This window comes from Lactuca sativa, chromosome 3, assembly GCF_002870075.4.
Source record: "Lactuca sativa cultivar Salinas chromosome 3, Lsat_Salinas_v11, whole genome shotgun sequence".
NCBI classification, from domain to species: domain Eukaryota; kingdom Viridiplantae; phylum Streptophyta; class Magnoliopsida; order Asterales; family Asteraceae; genus Lactuca; species Lactuca sativa.
The window spans coordinates 31,854,580-31,872,292 of record NC_056625.2 but is presented as its reverse complement, the minus strand read 5'-3'; the positions used below and the strand labels follow the sequence as shown (position 1 = coordinate 31,872,292).

At 32.9% G+C, this 17,713-nt stretch overlaps 3 protein-coding genes across 5 annotated transcripts; 2 read left to right on the top strand and 1 right to left on the bottom strand.

Annotated features, from left to right (window-relative positions):
* The first annotated feature begins 287 nt into the window (after positions 1–287).
* On the top strand, positions 288–4,235 carry LOC111917296 (uncharacterized). Of its 3 annotated transcripts, none has more exons than XM_023912990.3 (8): positions 288–729; positions 1,225–1,557; positions 1,637–1,777; positions 1,857–2,182; positions 2,268–2,762; positions 2,839–3,191; positions 3,288–3,381; positions 3,878–4,235. In XM_023912990.3, exons 1-8 carry the CDS (start codon positions 505–507, stop codon positions 4,011–4,013), a joined length of 2,103 nt encoding a protein of 700 aa, XP_023768758.1. In that variant the 5' UTR covers positions 288–504; the 3' UTR covers positions 4,014–4,235. The 3 variants fall into 3 exon arrangements, with proteins under 3 accessions (XP_023768758.1, XP_023768757.1, XP_023768759.1); XM_023912989.2 differs by having other exon boundaries at positions 1,225–1,561; positions 1,641–1,777; XM_023912991.3 differs by lacking the exon at positions 288–729 and having other exon boundaries at positions 1,374–1,561.
* An 876-nt stretch (positions 4,236–5,111) lies between these two features.
* On the bottom strand, positions 5,112–8,070 carry LOC111917297 (putative pentatricopeptide repeat-containing protein At1g31840). The gene has a single exon (XM_023912992.3). The coding sequence runs from the start codon at positions 7,879–7,881 to the stop codon at positions 5,365–5,367; it is 2,517 nt and encodes an 838-aa protein (XP_023768760.1). The 5' UTR covers positions 7,882–8,070; the 3' UTR covers positions 5,112–5,364.
* Positions 8,071–15,742: 7,672 nt separating this feature from the next.
* On the top strand, positions 15,743–17,696 carry LOC111917298 (pentatricopeptide repeat-containing protein At2g33760). Its single transcript, XM_023912994.3, has one exon. The coding sequence runs from the start codon at positions 15,884–15,886 to the stop codon at positions 17,630–17,632; it is 1,749 nt and encodes a 582-aa protein (XP_023768762.1). The 5' UTR covers positions 15,743–15,883; the 3' UTR covers positions 17,633–17,696.
* The last annotated feature ends 17 nt before the right edge of the window (positions 17,697–17,713 follow it).

Below are 17,713 nucleotides of genomic sequence, written 5' to 3'. Positions count from 1 at the left end.
TCGAAAAAAATGAAAACTTAGTGTTTTTTGTGAGAAAAAAAATTTAATTTTGACACGTCAGTATATAATGTCAGCATGCCACGTCAGCATATAACCTGATTAATCGGTCAAGTAGTCAGAATTGTAACAAATTGGAAAACAAAGTGTCAAAATTCATATTCTTACATAATCAATAGTATGAAAATTCTTCATTGTCTATCTTACATGGTCAATAGTGTGAAAATTCTTCATTGTCTATCTCTCAATAACAAAGGGTTATTTATTTATTAATTTTTTTTTTGACAACATCCCTAAAATGAAATTCACCATAGGTCGGACCGATCCCATTTGGGGGCCTTTCGCAACTTGGTCTTTTTGCATGCTCAGTTCTCAGTCACACACAGTGTGAACTAAACGACGGTTTATTGATCCCAAATTCCAAGTGCGGAATCTCTCGCCACTGATTTCCATCGTCTACTGCCGCGGTACTTCTCTCTGCGCCTCCCTGTTAATCACGATGAGGACATGGGAGAATTCCGATGCTCCGGTATTTTGAAAACGATGAAGAGGAAGTGTAGGGTTTGGTGGCCTGCTCATCTCTCCCCAACAACCCAACCACAGTCTTCCACCTTCTTGTTCGGTTGGTTCGTTACATCGTCTTCTTCTTCCTCTGCTTCTGTTCCTCTAGAAGTTATCGTAGCATTTTTAATCGATGAAGCTGCCTTCTCTTCTATCGGATCTGATCTCGAGGTATCAAATACTTTTCAACTCCTTTTTGTTGAGGGTTTTCCGATACAATGCTAGGTTTATCTTTGTATGAACAGAGCTACGCACATTGATTCATTTTCTCGGTTGTGGTCGGAACAATTGGGTGGTTAAACCTCTTCCCTACAATGAGAATGACACTACTTATCAGTTCTAGATTTCTTATACCAAATTAGGTCATATGTACCCTTCTTTGGGCACGAAACTGAATCATTTTGTAAATCGCAATCGGGAAAGCAATGTTGCTAATCTCTCTTAGCAATTTATCGCGCTCTTAATAGTGATCGAATGTGGAACAAGTAGATTAGGAAACTGATAATAAACTCAAGAATTTGACCTAGAATTAATGATTCTGCTCTAAAATCTAAATTGGACCTAATTTCAGATGGAAGAATTGGACCTTGTACAGCTTAAAATGCACTTAAACTTGGTATTTGTTTGACGCTAAAACAACTGTTTCATACTTATCTTCTTGATTAGGGGATACTTCACAAGATAAATAAAAGAATGCCAACATCTTTACAAAATAGATGTGGGCTCTCTATGCTTGGTTATTGTTCAGCAAGCTCTTCTAGCAATGGTCATTTGGGTCAACAATTTGAACAAATTATATCAGAGGATAAAGGTGGACACCAGATCTGTGGATGCCATAAAGTTGTTGGATTGCTAGAACACTATAAAGATTTCACAAAAAGCGATTCAATCCAACTTGTACGTGGTTCTTATATCCGCACCAGTAGAAAATTGGGATGGATTCCTAAATTACATCACATACATTGGAATGAGCAAGTTGTTTCCAATCTTGATCTCCACGTATGTAAGTCATGAAGACCTTAGCTTCATCATGAACATGTTTGTATCTTGATATTTACTATTTATTGTTCTGAATCAGATAGTAATTTATGGAACTCCTAGATTTGGGCGTCACCATTTCTCCTTGGGCACCCAACATTCTTCTGATCATGCCAAAAAAATTTCAAGAAAACCAAAGTGGGTGGAAGACCTTGACCAAAAGAAGCTCGTTCTTGACCTGGTAAAAAAAAATAACATGTGATCCATTTCTTTCTTTTCTATAATAATTTCACATTTTTCCTAACTTTTATTGTATATAGGATACTGTCATTCTTGCCACCAACTGTGCTGCTGCTGCCACCTCATTTTTTGAAGAACAAGTGTCACCTCATAGACCTTCACATTTCTATGTTCTCGTTTTCAAGTTCATCACTTTGATATGGCAACTATTGGCTGTGTTTGTTGCTTCTGTTTCCACATCCGTGTATATAGTTCTCCAGTTACTCCATTTTCTTATAAGCTATGGATTAGAGTCTTTTATATATGTCACATTACACAATTTATTCCCTCACACCTCAAGGAACATACGTGTCCGATGTTGTCAGATCTTGTATTGGCCAATCTTCCTTCACACCAATGATTCCAGGTAATCTTGACTTGGACATAGTTTTTGTACTTTTTTTTATTTTTTATTTTTTCTACTTATTATTTGTATATTATTAATTTGTAAGGTCCGGATCATGTGTGGAGTATGCAGAGAAAGCTTCACAACGCAGACATTCCATGTGGTTGAGTGTAGTTATTGACATCCTCTTAGGGAACCTTTTTGGCCTTACATTGCTGACTCATGCAAATTGCGCTTGTTTGACGATTTTGACCTTCACTGGTGATGTTACAAACAACTGGTGGCTCATAAGCTGTGCACGATTAATGGGAAACCCTGCTGGTTTTAAGTTGAACACTGAGCTTGCAGGGGTTCTTGGCACTCTTTCTTTAAATGCAATTCAATTTTGGTCTACAGTATTAGGGTCCATGCGTTTTCTTTTTATTTTTTTCATTAAAGGGTTAGCAACAAGCGGGGTTATTTTTGGCATTACAACCCCTGCTGCATTAACACTTGACATGATTACCATCTCAACAACACATATTTCAACCCTACACTGGTTAATATCACTCATTTATTCAAGGCAGATACAGGCAACGACAGCATTGTGGCGTCTTTTCAGGTAGGTAATTGACAATTTGACATGATTACCCTTGAATGGGTTGTGAATTTGTTTTGAGTTTTGAATTGTATGACAGGGGGCAAAAATGGAATCCGCTTCGTGAGAGGTTAGATAGCTATGATTACACAGTGGAACAACATATTGTTGGGTCTCTGTTGTTTACTCCACTTCTGCTTCTGCTGCCAACTACTTCAGCTTTTTATATGTCGTTTACTATTATGTATACGACAATTGGGTTTATATTGATGATTATTGAGGTTGCTATATCTGTAATCCATGCTACTCCCTACACCAAAATCTTCCTTTGGTTGCTGAGGCCAAGCAGATTCCCATGTGGGATTTGGTTTCAGATATTTTCTGTTGATTTAAAGGAAAGTGTTGGATCAGATGTTTTGGTCTCATCTCTTCATAGTTATTCTTATAGTCTAGGTAAGATTTTTCATTCTATGTTTTCTTTGATTTTAAATCTTTTAAAATTGTTACAATGTATCTATCTTACATGAACTTGTTTGGGTACTCACTCAGGAGAATTGGTGAAGCCACACTTTAATTACCTACGTTCTGCTGTTTCAAGATCATCAATTAGCTCATCAGTGTATGGAGTTTTCAGTGGAAGAAGGTGAGTTTTTATAATCATTATTTCCGCTTAATCAGATTTAGTTTTACATATTTTTATTATGTTTTGATTAAGTAACTAAGTTATTAGAAATATATAGAATAAAAATGAATATACAAATTAAAACAACAAAACCCAAATCCCATAACAAGACGAGGTTCTTACCTCCATCTGAGGATAGAGAGGTTGCTTCCATAAAAGCATTTCCAAAATTATTTTCATTAAACCCCCTTAATTGATATATTACTTTTTAGACCTTCAAATACCATGCTTTTATTTATTTAGATTTAGATGTCAATGTCAGGTTGTACTTTTTCTTTCTTAAATTTGAGGTGTGCTTGAAAATAACAAATTAGACGAGGGGGATTTATAATATATAGATGAAGATAGATTATTGAGTCTTTTAGGAAAAAAAAGTGTTTAAAAAGGTGTATGTATTGGTGATAATAAAGTAAGTGGAAAGGTGTTCCTCTGAAAATGTTTTTGGTTATTTAAACAGTTTGTCTTCTGCGCTATACAAGCTTCCAGTTGCACCTGGTGCGGGTGTTGATGGGAAAATGCCATGGACGTGGATCCCATTGAAGGAATATTGGATGCTTTGTTATGATGCCTTCTTTGCATGTAATCCGGGCTAAATGTTAAATGTTGATGGGAATTTTGTATATGTTTGTTTGGTTTTATGAGGAGGGGGATTAGGTAGGAGTAGTAGACAAGTTGAGGAATATGGATGGTTTTATTGTTGTGTGTGTGCATGTGCGTGTGTGTGTGATCTGATGAAATTTTGGTATGTATGTATTCAATTGTCATCATGTCAGATTGTGTGGTCTTGGTATCAATTCACTTATGAAATTTTGATATGATATGGAGTGCTATGAATTCACATAGATTTGCAAAATGTGTAAATTGTGGGATGGTATATTTTATGCTTGCATTTGCATAAATGGTCAGATGTTCAAGAGGATTTGTGTTTCCAAGCAGCTATCATGCATCATCAGATGAACTTGGCAAAGAATTGGTACCTTTTTTTTTTTTTTTTTTAAATAAATAAATAAGATTTTGAGTGTGTAGTTTTGGTGAAATCATGTCGGTATGCAATCTTCAATAATGGGTTCCAACATCAAGAAACCTTGTGATGTTCTACAAGACACGCTTGGATATCGTTCAGGGGTTTTGTTTTCTTCATTTCAAGTTTCAACTTTGCATGTAAAAGTCTGGATTGAATTAGTGTCGTCTTTCATAGCTGAGTTGACTCAGTTATCTGAAAATTTCAAGAAACATCAGTTTGTTTTGGTTGCATGTTATTTGGTAAAGATATAGAGAGGCCAAGTGTGTGAAAGAAATCATGGCCTGGAAAACCTCAAAAAAATTAAAGATAAACATGAGATAATTAAGGAACAAATCAGTGTTTGTGTGTCTTTGATTAAAAAAACAAACTAATGGTTGGTTGGCTGGTTGGTTTTATCATGTTATTTATAGTTTTATACAACCTTCCATTTGCTCATGATGCTGTATTTCTTCCCAAATTTGTACTGCAACTTATTAGCACATTGTTAAAAATATTATCATGAGTTGAATTATATTTGTTAAGAGGAAAATAACATCTTTTCATGGAGGTTTTAAGACGCTGGACTACATTATATGCTATCTTCTTCTTCATCATCAAAAACCCTAAAACAACTCCTCAATCTTCTTCATCTAAACTCTAAAATCAAACCAAATCCCAGAAAGCAAACTAAAACTCAAGTCTTTAAAAATTCATTAGCGACTTTTTGAAGAAATTTTCAACTTATCCTTAATAACTTCATGTCTGAACTTTTTAAACGTTAATTAAGGATCATTGAATTTACAATATACACAAATAAGGATCATTAAATTTACATTTTCAAGTAGAATACAAGACCCAAGTGGCTACTAATGAAAATTTATCCTCTGTTTAAAAGTGTAACACACTCACCTTAGACCATAGATAGGATGAATAAATAAGACCTATGTCACACCATACTCTGCGAGAATCCCCTTTAAAAATCCATCAGCAACGATCCCTTGTTCAACCATACGCCTATACATCAACACAGCATCACCTAATCTCCCAACCTTACAATACCCATGAATCAAAATACCATACACTATAACATCTGGCAACAACCGCCTCCCCAAAGCACCATGAAACACCATTAATGCTTCCTCCATCAACCCCCGTTTGCAAAGCCCATCAATCAACACACTGTAACTTACAATATTCGGACAAACCTCATTCCTAAGCATCGATTCATGCAACTCAAGAGCAGTTTCCATTTCCAACATCTTGAAATATCCATCAATCAAACTGCTGTATGTAATCACATTAGGTTCCAAACCTTGTTCCAACATCACTAAAAACATCGACATTGCATCTTCAACTTTACCTTCTTTACAATATCCATCAATCAAGATCGTGTAAGTAACAACATTCGCTTTCTTTTTCACCTCTTTGTAAAAAACTTCAACAGCTTCATTCAACATTTTTAATGAACAATACCCGCTCATTATCGTGTTGTAGGTCACAATATCCGGTTCCAGTCCGCATGCCCGAACCTGCCCGAAAATCTCCAACGCCTTTTGTAACTGCCCGGTTTTGAAAAAACCGTTTATCAGAATGTTGTAAACATCGATATCCGGTTTTACTCCGTTTTTCAGCATCATTTCAAGAATCCATAACCCGATAAAAACATTATTTTCTTTACAAAATCCGTCTATAAGTACGCTATATGTAACACGATCTGGAAGAAGACCCGTTTTCAGGGATTGATAGAACAAATTCAAGGCTTCGGGTAGCCTTCCGGATTCGATTGTTGCTTTGATGAGAATCGTGTAAGTGACTATATCAGGTTTTAAATTATACGTACCCATCTTCATGTACAACTTCACAGCTTCCTTCATTAGATTCAATTTACAAAAACCATCAATTAAAGTGTTATAAGCAACTATACCATGTTTTAAATCACTTTTGTAGAAGAATCGAATAGCATCATGCATCCGACCTTGTTTTGTGAGACCATTTATAAGCACACTATATACCGTTTCATCTGGCGTATAACCACATGTTACCATTTCATCATACAACCAGAAGCCATATCTCAAATTCCCAGATTTACACATGCCATCAATAAGACTCGTGTAAACTAGAACGGATGGGTGAAGACCTTGTTTCAAAATTTGACCAAAAATAGTGATACCCTCATCAAGATTCCCAATTTGACACAATCCGTTTATAAGAATCCCATATGTAACTACACTCGGTTTAATCCCTTCATCGAGCATCTTTTTATAAACATCAAAACCCTTTTGTAAATTTCCCTTTTTTACATATGCATTTATCATGGAGCTAAGAACCACCACATCCAAGATGATTCCTTTATCTAATGCCACCAAGATTACTTGATACCCTTCATCCAATTTTCCTGCCCTAAAAAGACCATCAACCAAGATACTGTATACAACTAGATCAGGAGTGATTCCTATTACTAGCATCATATCATAGAGTTGAAATGCCTCTTTTAATTTTGTTTCTTTGCAATATGCTTTCATTAATGTGCTAAATGTCACTACTGTTGGGATTGGACCTATTTCTGTCATCAATGACAAGAAGTCGTTAGCGATGCCTATACATTTGTCGTTGCAAAGACCTTTCATGATCTTATTACAAGTGACTACATTAGGTACAAGTCCTCTTTTAATGATAGCTTTATGGAATTCAAATCCAAAATTAGCATCACCTTTCTTGAAGAAACCACCCATAACATAACCATATAGATTTGAACACAAATCATTGTTTTCTCTAGTTTCATTAGTTATTTCCTGGTATACATTCAGGATAATGTCTATCCTGTTCATATCAACTAAAGAATTCATCATTCTCATCAAAGCATATGGTGAGATTGATATACCCATTTTTGACATCTGAAAAAACAACTCAACTGCCCTATCAATGTTCCCAATTCGACAATAGTTATCAACCAAGAAGCTATAGACAGTACTAGCGTTTGATTGATAACTCGTCAGACCCATGTGGAAAGCGTGAAAACAATCAAAATCCCTAAACCTTTCAGTCATTCTATCAAACACCCCGCGTGCGTCATCAAACATTCGTTTTTGTAGCAACAAATGAATGAGACTACAGAAAGATTCAAGGTTATGATGAGTGAACCCTAGATGACGCTCAGACCACTCGAAGAAACTGATTGCTAAATCGGGTGTTGCGCGTAGACCAAAAAGAATGGGCTCTACTTCATGGGGTCTCAAATTAGAGATAGAAGAATGGTTTAACAGGTGCTGATCGTGGTCTTTTTGTCGAAATGATGTTATTATGTGGCTAATTAACTGTGTTCGTGATGATGGTGCTGATGTAGAGCGAAACCGCGTTGATGAAAATGGAAGGGTGTTGAAGGATGGTATGAATTTGAGGAGGTGAGCGAGTGTTACCTTGGCGAACGATGATGAGTGAGAATGTGCAGAAAAGAGCATTATATGTTTGAAACTTGGGAAGACGAAGATAGTTCCATACAGTGAGCTCGAAACCCCTGTGTGGAGAGGTTTATGAGCATCAGGCAGGGTTTTAGGATCTCAGCTCAATTCTTCTAAAGAGATATAAACGATGATCCCGCAACCCTGCACGACCGGACCTAAATAGTCAAATTATCGAAAAAAATGTATTCGAATCTGATTTATTATTATCATTATTAGTTAAAAAAAAGTTAAAATTGACAATTTTAACTATTTTACATAAAAAAAATATAAATTATTTTTAACCATGTTAAAAAGTCATTTTTTTCATATATGTAGTCATTATCATTATTATCATTATATATACTTATAAAGGAAACATTTTTCCTTTCACTACATTCATTTGAAACTCTCATTTATTTTTTCTTTCACCACATTCATTTGAAACTCCCATGACTTTTCAATTTCTTTCTAATAATGATTATAAGTTGGTTAATAAGGTTAAATAAATATAAACCTAAAGTGTAATCATATATAAATTAAATCTCAATATTAAAAGAATATATTTTCTTATACTTATAAAATTATATTTTTAACTTTTAACATATTATACATATTTTATTAGGTCTAATATATTGTTGTTTGAAAATGTTGTATAAAATACTTAAATTGTTAATTTAAATATAACCTTACAGGATCAAATTAAATATAAATTTTAATTCAACTTACACAACCGAAAAAATGTTTTGTAAATAGTTAAAAGTGATAAATTGTAGTGACTTTCTGATAATGATTATAAGTTAGATAATAAGGTTAAATAAGTATCAAACCTAAAGTATAATCATAAATAAACTAAATTTCAATATTAAAATAATATTTTTACTTCTACTTATAAACTTATGTCTTTAACTTTTAACATATTATACTTAATTTATTAGATTTAATATGTTGTTGTATGTAAACCATTATCAGTTTAAAGCTACAACTTTTGAAAGGTTTTGACAAAATACTTGAAGTTTTAATTTAAATATAACATTACAGGGTCAACTTCGATATAAATTTCAGTTCCACTTAAACAACCCAAAGAATATTTTGTGAATAGTTAAAAGTGATAAATTATAGTGCTAAATGCAAAAATTAAATTGTAATATCAGTTTAACTAAAATATTTCCTAAGGATACTTTTATAATCGTTAAAAGTTTTCAAATAAGCAGCATAAAATAACTTATCATAACAATAGTTAAAAATAACTCTATATAAATTATTATATTGTTACCTTTAAAATAAAATAAAAAATTGTTTGATGTTTTAAATAATTACAATGACAGAAATTAAAAAGTTAAACAAATAAATTTTAAAAAATTAATTAACAATAACAAAAACTATAATAACATTAAACCATATATTATATTTAATTTTATTCATGAGTAACCCACGGGTAGATGTCATTCAAAAGATTAAGATTATCTAATTTTAATAGATTTATATATTATCATATAATTCAAAATAATCAGTATATTATATCAACGTAACATACGAATTATTATATCAAATCTGACAACATTATTGTTTTATTTACAAAAACATATATTTGTAAAAATGTCAGCTATATAGTTACTTCTGCGCAACGCGCGGGCATTCGCCTAGTTTTAATATAAGTGTAAAAAAAATCTGCAATGGTACGATTCTTATCTCCTTTTCTTGTTTCTAATCTCCCTTTCTTGTTACAAGATGTACTATGGTTTACAAATTTAAGATTCATATCCGAAACATTATTATACAGTACTACATAAATCAAATTATCAAAGTGGTCGATATAATTAATTAGGTGATGAAAATATAATCATGTACTTACATCATAATAAATCATCATTAGCACTTTCGAGTATGATATTAATTTTGTTAATTGTAATATATAAAGGAACAAGGAGGGAAGGGGAGATGAGAACCATGTTGTTGACTTATTGGTTGGGTAGTCAATATTCCACACATTTATCGAATACACAACCTAAATAATCTTAAGACTCAATTAATTTACTTTCTGTTCTTCAGCAAACATATATCCTATTCTTCTACATAAACATTATTAATAGAAGATACGATATGTATAAATCGATTATGGATTGTAATAGCTCACTAGAACTAGATAACCATAGAAATGTTATGAATTATTATTTAGTGAATGACTATTGGATTCTCCATATCCCTCATTACTCTCTATAATTAGTGAACATTATAGCAAACATTATTATGAGTTTTATGAGTGTGGTTATGCACCACTATAATGTGCATTCATATCATACGTGACCTTTCATCTTCTTTGTTTAGTATAAATAGTGAATATTATGTATTGTAAAGTTTGATGATTTCATCACAAATATTGGAATAAAAGTTCTCTTTATTCTCATGTCTTTCTTTATCTATAATGTATCTTGTTATTTGATCATATTTTATAACACGTTATCAGCACGACTCTACCATAGAGCTCTAACTCCTTATTGTTCTTGTCATTTTCAGGTATGTATTTTTTATAATTTTACATGTACAATGCTTACAACTTATTTTATGGAATTTCTTAACTAACAATTCCTTACCATACAAGTCTTTATTTTGATTTTTATCTTCTGGAAAACCATGCTAGAGAAAACTTTCTCTAGTTTTCATACTACTAACATGCTCCTGCAGTAGCAATATCATGAGAAAGGTTTAAAATAAATATGAATTAATCCCATGTCTTCTTGTGGCTAAACAAAAAAAATTATTGATGAAAAATCATCAATCAATCCCGACCGGTTCTAGTGCATTCCCTGAAGTGAATGCAACATCATATAATCATAATAGTCATGGGTATAATCGAGGTCATGGAGGTTATTATCAAAAAAAAATAACAAGATTACAAGCAACCACCAGAAGTTGGAAAATAGCAAAAATCCACATCCTAATGATAAAATTGGTCAAGAAAAAAAAAGAAAGTTGAAAATATTTGTCACCGATGTGGAATGACCGTTCATTGGTCTTATACATGCCGCTTACCAAAGCAATTTGTTGATCTTTATCAAACTTATCTCTTTGTCACCGCTCTCCAAAGCATTTTGTTGATCTTTATCAAGCTTCTCTAAAATCTAAAGAAGAATAAAATATCAATACAAGTTTTTTTCAAAATAATTTTTACAAAGATCAACCATAAATGAGACATTTGGATGTTGTCGATTTTCTTGTCTACCCAGAAGGGACAAGTGATCTTATGGATGGTGATGGAAGAATAATGTATAGTTTTGTTTCATGACATTTATTATGTTTTTATGTCATATTCGTTTCATGAGAAATGATGTCGTCACAATCTTCCCAAATTAATAAAATATGAATTTATTTCTCTAAGTCGAATGTTTCGTATGTTTGATTTATTTATTGAAAAGAAACATGGATATTCGCAAAAGAAATAATGAAGATATACTTCTTGTAGACAATGCAATAACACATAACATTTTTAATAATGAAAAGTATTTTGCTTACTTATCAATTAGAGAAGCAAATGTTAATATAATAATAGGTAATGCAAAAATGATTGAAGGCTCCGGAAGAGCGAATATAATATTACAACAAGGGACACTAATTACAAATTAGTGATCCATTATTTTCGTCTAAATCACCAAGATTGAAGGCTCCGGAAGAGCAAATATAGTATTACCACAAGTGACAATAATTACAATTGGTGATGCATTATTTTTATTAAAATCACCAAGAAATTTATTAAGTTTTAAGGATATTCGGTCTAACGGATATCCTATTGAAACAACTAATGATGGTAATAAAAATTATCTCAACATTACAAAAATGATATCGGATAAGAAAAGTTTTTTGGAAAAATTACCTGTATTGTCCTCCGGATTGTACTATACAAATATTACAATGATTCATGTTATTGAAAATATCACAATGATTCATGTTATTGAAAATAAAAAAGGTATGATATTACCTTCATAGTTTGGCATGACCGGTTGGGCCATCCTGGATCAATTATGGTATGTAGAATAAATGAAACTTCAAGTGGTCATTCCTTGAAAAACCAGAAGATTTTTCAAGATAATGAATTGTGTTGCATGCTCTCAAGGAAAATTAATTTCCAGTCCATCATTGAACAAAGTTGGGTATGAAAGTCTTAGTTTCTTACAAAGAGTTCAAGAGAATATATATGGACTAATTCATCTAACACCATGTGGACCATTTAGATATTTTATGGTTTTAATTGATGCGTCAACTAGAAGGTCACATGTGTGCTTGTTGTCTAGTCATAATTTGGTTTTTGCAAGATTACTTGCATAAATAATTTGCCTAAGGGCACATTTTCCCGATTACCCAATTATGAACATTTGACTTGACAATGTTGGAGAATTTACATCATATGCTTTTAATGATTATTCCATGTCAATTAGAACAACTATTGAACATCATGTTGCATATGTTCATACATAAAATGGTTTAGCTGAGTCGTTAATCAGTCACCTTTAATTAATTGCAAGACCATTACTAATGCATTATAAACTTCCTAATCAACATAAGGGCATGAAATTTTACATGCAACATCACTTATATGCATAATAACAACTAGTTATCATGAGTTCTCCCCTATTCAACTGGTTTGCGGTCAGGAACCAATTATTTACCATCCAAGGATGTTTGGATGTATAATTTATGTACCCATTTCTCCACCTCACTTCACAAAAATGGGTCCTCAAGAAGAATGAGAATTTATGTTGGATATGAATCCCCATCTATAGTAAAATATTTAAAATCATTAACTGGAGATTTATTTACAACTATATTTGATGATTATTATTTTGATTAATCATATTTTCCAACATTAGGGGGAGATATAAAGAAGCTGAAAATAAAATCTTTTGAAAGGAATTGTCACTTTCAATTTTAGATCCTCGTTCAAGTCAATGTGATCTTGAAATAAAAAAGATAATTCATTTGCAAAATGTAGCAAATTAATTGCCAGAAGCATTTACTGACCCTAAGTGAGTAACAAAGTCTCATGTACCATCTATACTTACTCCAGTTAGAATTGATATCCCAGAAGGAAACAAAAAAATACAACTGCAAATGAATCTTAGGCACGCCTGAAGCGTGGAAGATCAGCCGGTTCCAAAGATAAAAATCCTCGAAAATGAAATGAAGCAAATACAATTGATGGTCCAAAAGAGAAAACAGAATCTCTTGAAAAGATTAATGAAGTTCTAGAAGAGCCTAATGACATAACAAAAGAAAATAAGGTACCTGAAAAAAAGAAAATGATGAGATCTCAATAAATTATGTCATGATAGGAATAAGATGGAACCGAAATAAGATAGCCGTCGACGATAATTTTTCATATCATGTTCCGTGCGCAATAATAAAGAAAATGAGGACCTTGAACCTAAATCTATTGAGAAATGTATGAATAGAAAATATTGGCCAAAATGGAAAGATGAAATAAATAAAGAGCTTAATTCTATTACTCAAAGAAAAGTTTTTGGACCTGTAGTCCGTACACCAAACAGAGTAAGAACAGTGGGACACGAATGAGTATTTGTGTGCAAAAGAAACGAGAAAAATAAAGTTGTGGGATATAAAGCAATACTTGTTGCACAAGGTTTTACCCAAAGACCCGAAATTGATTATGAAGAAACGTATTCTCCGGTAGTTGTTGCAATCACATTCAGTTATTTTATATGTTTAGCAACATATGCAAAACTGGAGATGTGTCTAATGGATGTATTTACCGCCTAATTATATGGTTCACTTGAAAATGATATTTATATGAAAATCCCAGAAGGGTTTAAGGTGTCAGAAGCACAAACTTCTAATTCTCGTGAAGTATATTTGGTAAAATTAAATAAATCTTTGTATAGATTGAAACAATCTGGCCGTATATGCTTCGATTGTTTTAGTACATTTTTGTTGAAAGAGTGCTATAAAAATGATCCATTAAGCATGTGTGTATTCATAAAAAGATCCAAATAAGAATTTATCATAATTGATGTTATTGTAGATGATTTGAACATAATTGGAATTCCTAGAGAATTGGAAAATGTCACTTCTTGTTTGAAAGAAATTTTTGAAATGAATGATCTTGGTAAGATGAAATTCTATTTGGGTCTTTAAATTAAGCACACAAAAATGGACTTTTTGTACATTAATATCTAGAAGATGTGCTAAAAAGGTTTTATATGAATAACTCACATCCATGAGTAACCCGAAGGTGGTAAGGCACTTAGATGCCAAAAATGACCAACTTCAGCATCATAAAAAACATGAAAATATTCTTATTCCCGAAGAACTATATCTTAGTGCTATTGGTGCACTAATATATCTTACTATTAATACAAGACCTGATAAATCTTTTGTCGTAAACTTATTAGCAATATATAGTTCTTGTCCAACATGAAGATACTGGAATAGAGTCAAACACATTCTTTGATATCTTCGAGGTACAATTAATATGAATTTATACTAATCAAATTCATAAAATGTGAAGTTAATTAGTTATGCAGATGCTGGATTTTTATCTGATCCACACAAAGCTCGATCCCAAACATGTTATTTATTCACTTGTGGAGGTAACATAAATTCTTGTCATTTTGTTAAACAAACTTTAGTTGCTGCTTATTCTAACCATGCAGAGAGTATAGCAATTTATAAGGCAAGTCATGAATGTATTTGGTTAAGAATTTTGACTCAACATATTTGCAATAATTGTGGTCTAACTTCTAACAGGGATGTTCTAACCATACTATATGAAGATAATACAACTTATATAGCTCCATTCAAGGAAGGATTTATCAAAGGAGATAGAACCAAGCATATATCACCAAAGTTTTTTTTTTCACTCATGATCTTCAAAAAGAGTGTAACATCAACATCTAGAAAATTCAATCCAGTAACAACTTTCCTGATTGGTTTACTAAAGTACTTCCTACATCGAAATTTGAAAAGATGATATGAAACATTGCTATGTGGTGCTTCAAGAAAATCAAGTGATGTACTAATCAGGGGGAGTTGGAAACATATTGTACTTTTTTCCTTAGTTATGTTTTTCCCACTGGGTTTTCTTAGCAAGATTTTTAACGAGGGTGTTTCCAATATCTATTATTAATCATGTATGCTTTTTCCTTAATAAATGGTTTTACCGATTAAGGTTTTAATGAGGCATGATACAATCGTCATTCAAGGGGGAGTGTTATGAATTATTATTTAGTGAATGACTATTGGATTCTCCATATCCCCTATTACTCTCCATAATTAGTGAACATTATAGCAAACATTATTATGAGTTTTATGAGTGTGGTTATGCACCCCTATAATGTGCATTCATATCATATGTGACCTTTCATCTTCTTTGTTTATTATAAATAGTGAATATTATGTATTGTAAAGTTTGATGATTTCATCACAAATATTGGAATAAAAGTTCTCTTTATTCTCGTGTCTTTCTTTCTCTATAATCTATAATGTATCTTGTTATTTGATCATATTTTATAATAAGAATTTTTTTTTTATATACTATAAAATATTTAATGGTTTATACTAATATCAAAATTGGACAATATCAAAATTGGACAATGAAGAAAAAAAATTAATGGATAATAAAAAAGTCATTATTTAATTAGAATTGTAAAAACTAGTTAAATCAATAAAATAATGAATTGAGATAATGTTGCAAGATAATAAGGAATACAATATCTAGTTTCATGCTTTTTTTAAAGCTACATATTAATAAATACAATGATCATATACTATATACATTTCTATATTTTTATGGTGATCAATTGTGTTATCATTTTTGTATAACTATATTTTACAATCTAACATCATTTTTGCATATATGCCATATTTTTACGATTGTTTCCTTATTCTAGACGAAGAAATTGATGACATGTATTTGAAGGGATTTTCTTTTGGAATCAATAACATTGCAAGAAGATGCTTTATGATTTAAATGGAGGAAACCGCGGGAAAGCAACGTTTGTGAATTGATCGAATGGTTTATCGGAATGCTCCCCAGCAGCACCTGTCTCTCTACCAATTTCTCCTCCTCGCCGGCCGCCGGATCAAACCCTTGCAACAAGTTCACGCCCAAATCATCCTATCCGGCAAAACCAGCTCTCTTCCGCTTCTCACCAAACTCATCACGTCGGCCTGCGCAGCGGAGGCAATCCTCTACACCCGCCAACTCCTCTTCTCCATCGCCAACCCTGATTCGTTCCTCTTCAGCTCCCTTATTAAAACCTCCACCAAGCACAATTTTCCTGTTGATTCGCTTATCTTTTATCGACACATGCTAGTTTGTAATGCAGAGTGGTCAAACCACGCATTCACGGCTGCCATAAAAGCATGCGCTAATTTGTCAGCTCTTGGACTTGGCAGGATTATTCATTGTCATGTGATAGTTAGTGGGTATGGAGTGGATTTGTTCGTTCAGGCTGCTTTGGTTAGTTTTTATTCCAAATGCAATGAGTTGGGTGTCGCCCAAAAAGTGTTTGATGAAATGCCCCAAAGAACTTTGGTTGCCTGGAACTCCATGATATCTGGGTATGAGCAAAATGGACTTGCTGACAAAGCTATCACCTTGTTTTACAAGATGCGGGATTCAGGTGTTGAGTTTGATTCAGTAACTCTGGTGAGTGTGTTATCCGCATGTTCTCAGCTAGGGGATCTCAGTTTGGGATGCTGGATTCATGATTACATCAGTTCTAATTTACATGTAAACACTACAATAGCCACCTCATTGATCAACATGTATGGTAGATGTGGAGATGTAATCAAAGCAAGAGAAGTATTCAACTCCTTGAATCAACAAAATGTTGTAACTTGGACATCAATGATATCCACCTATGGAATGAACGGATATGGCAAGAAAGCAATGGAAATATATAATCTTATGAAACTCCATGGCCCACCTCCCAATTCTATCACATTCATTGCTGTTCTATCAGCATGTGCCCATGGTGGACTAGTATCTGAAGGTCAACTAGCTTACACTAGCATGATTCAAGATTACAAATTAGTCCCTAAAATGGAGCATCATGTTTCCATGGTTGATATGCTTGGACGTTCAGGACTACTAAACAAAGCATATCAACACATTCAAGATATGAATCATGTCAAGCCTGGAGCAGCTATATGGACAGCCATGTTAGGAGCTTGCAAGATGCATAAAAATGTCAATCTTGGTGTAATAGCAGCTGAGAATCTTTTAGCTATTGAACCTCAGCATCCTGGCCATTATGTTTTACTTTCAAATATATACGCAATGGCAGGGCAAATGGATAGAGTAGAAATGATTAGAAATATGATGATTCGAAAAGGGTTAAAGAAACAAGTTGGATATGCCACAATAGAAGTTGATCACAAAACATATCTGTTTACTATGGGTGACAAATCCCACCCTGAAACAGTTGCAATTTATAGGTATTTAGATGAGTTGATGGAGAGGTGTAGGGAGGTAGGTTATACACCAGCATCTGAATCTGTAATGCATGAGTTAGAAGAGGAGGAGAGAGTGTATGCTCTTAGATATCATAGTGAGAAGATTGCATTAGCATTTGGGCTGTTGAAAACAGGACATGGATCGATTATAAGAATCGTGAAGAATCTTAGGGTTTGTGAAGATTGTCACATAGCTATCAAGTTTATTTCTGTTGTGACCAAAAGAAAGATTGTTGTTCGTGATAAGCTTCGGTTTCATCATTTTGAAAATGGTATTTGCTCCTGTTTGGATTACTGGTGATGAAACACCTCAACATGGAGTGTTGTTAACAGTTATTGTTATAAAAATAGTGTAATATTTTCTACACCAAAAAGAATATTC

Bases quoted from the DNA above. Each gene is read 5' to 3' on its own strand.
- LOC111917298 (XM_023912994.3), top strand. From the start codon at position 15,884: ATGGTTTATCGGAATGCTCCCCAGCAGCACCTGTCTCTCTACCAATTT.
- LOC111917296 (XM_023912990.3), top strand. From the start codon at position 505: ATGGGAGAATTCCGATGCTCCGGTATTTTGAAAACGATGAAGAGGAAG. The intron at 730-1,224 runs GTATCAAATACT...CTTCTTGATTAG, and splicing joins CTATCGGATCTGATCTCGAG to GGGATACTTCACAAGATAAA. The intron at 2,183-2,267 runs GTAATCTTGACT...TTAATTTGTAAG, and splicing joins CTTCACACCAATGATTCCAG to GTCCGGATCATGTGTGGAGT.
- LOC111917297 (XM_023912992.3), bottom strand. From the start codon at position 7,881: ATGCTCTTTTCTGCACATTCTCACTCATCATCGTTCGCCAAGGTAACA.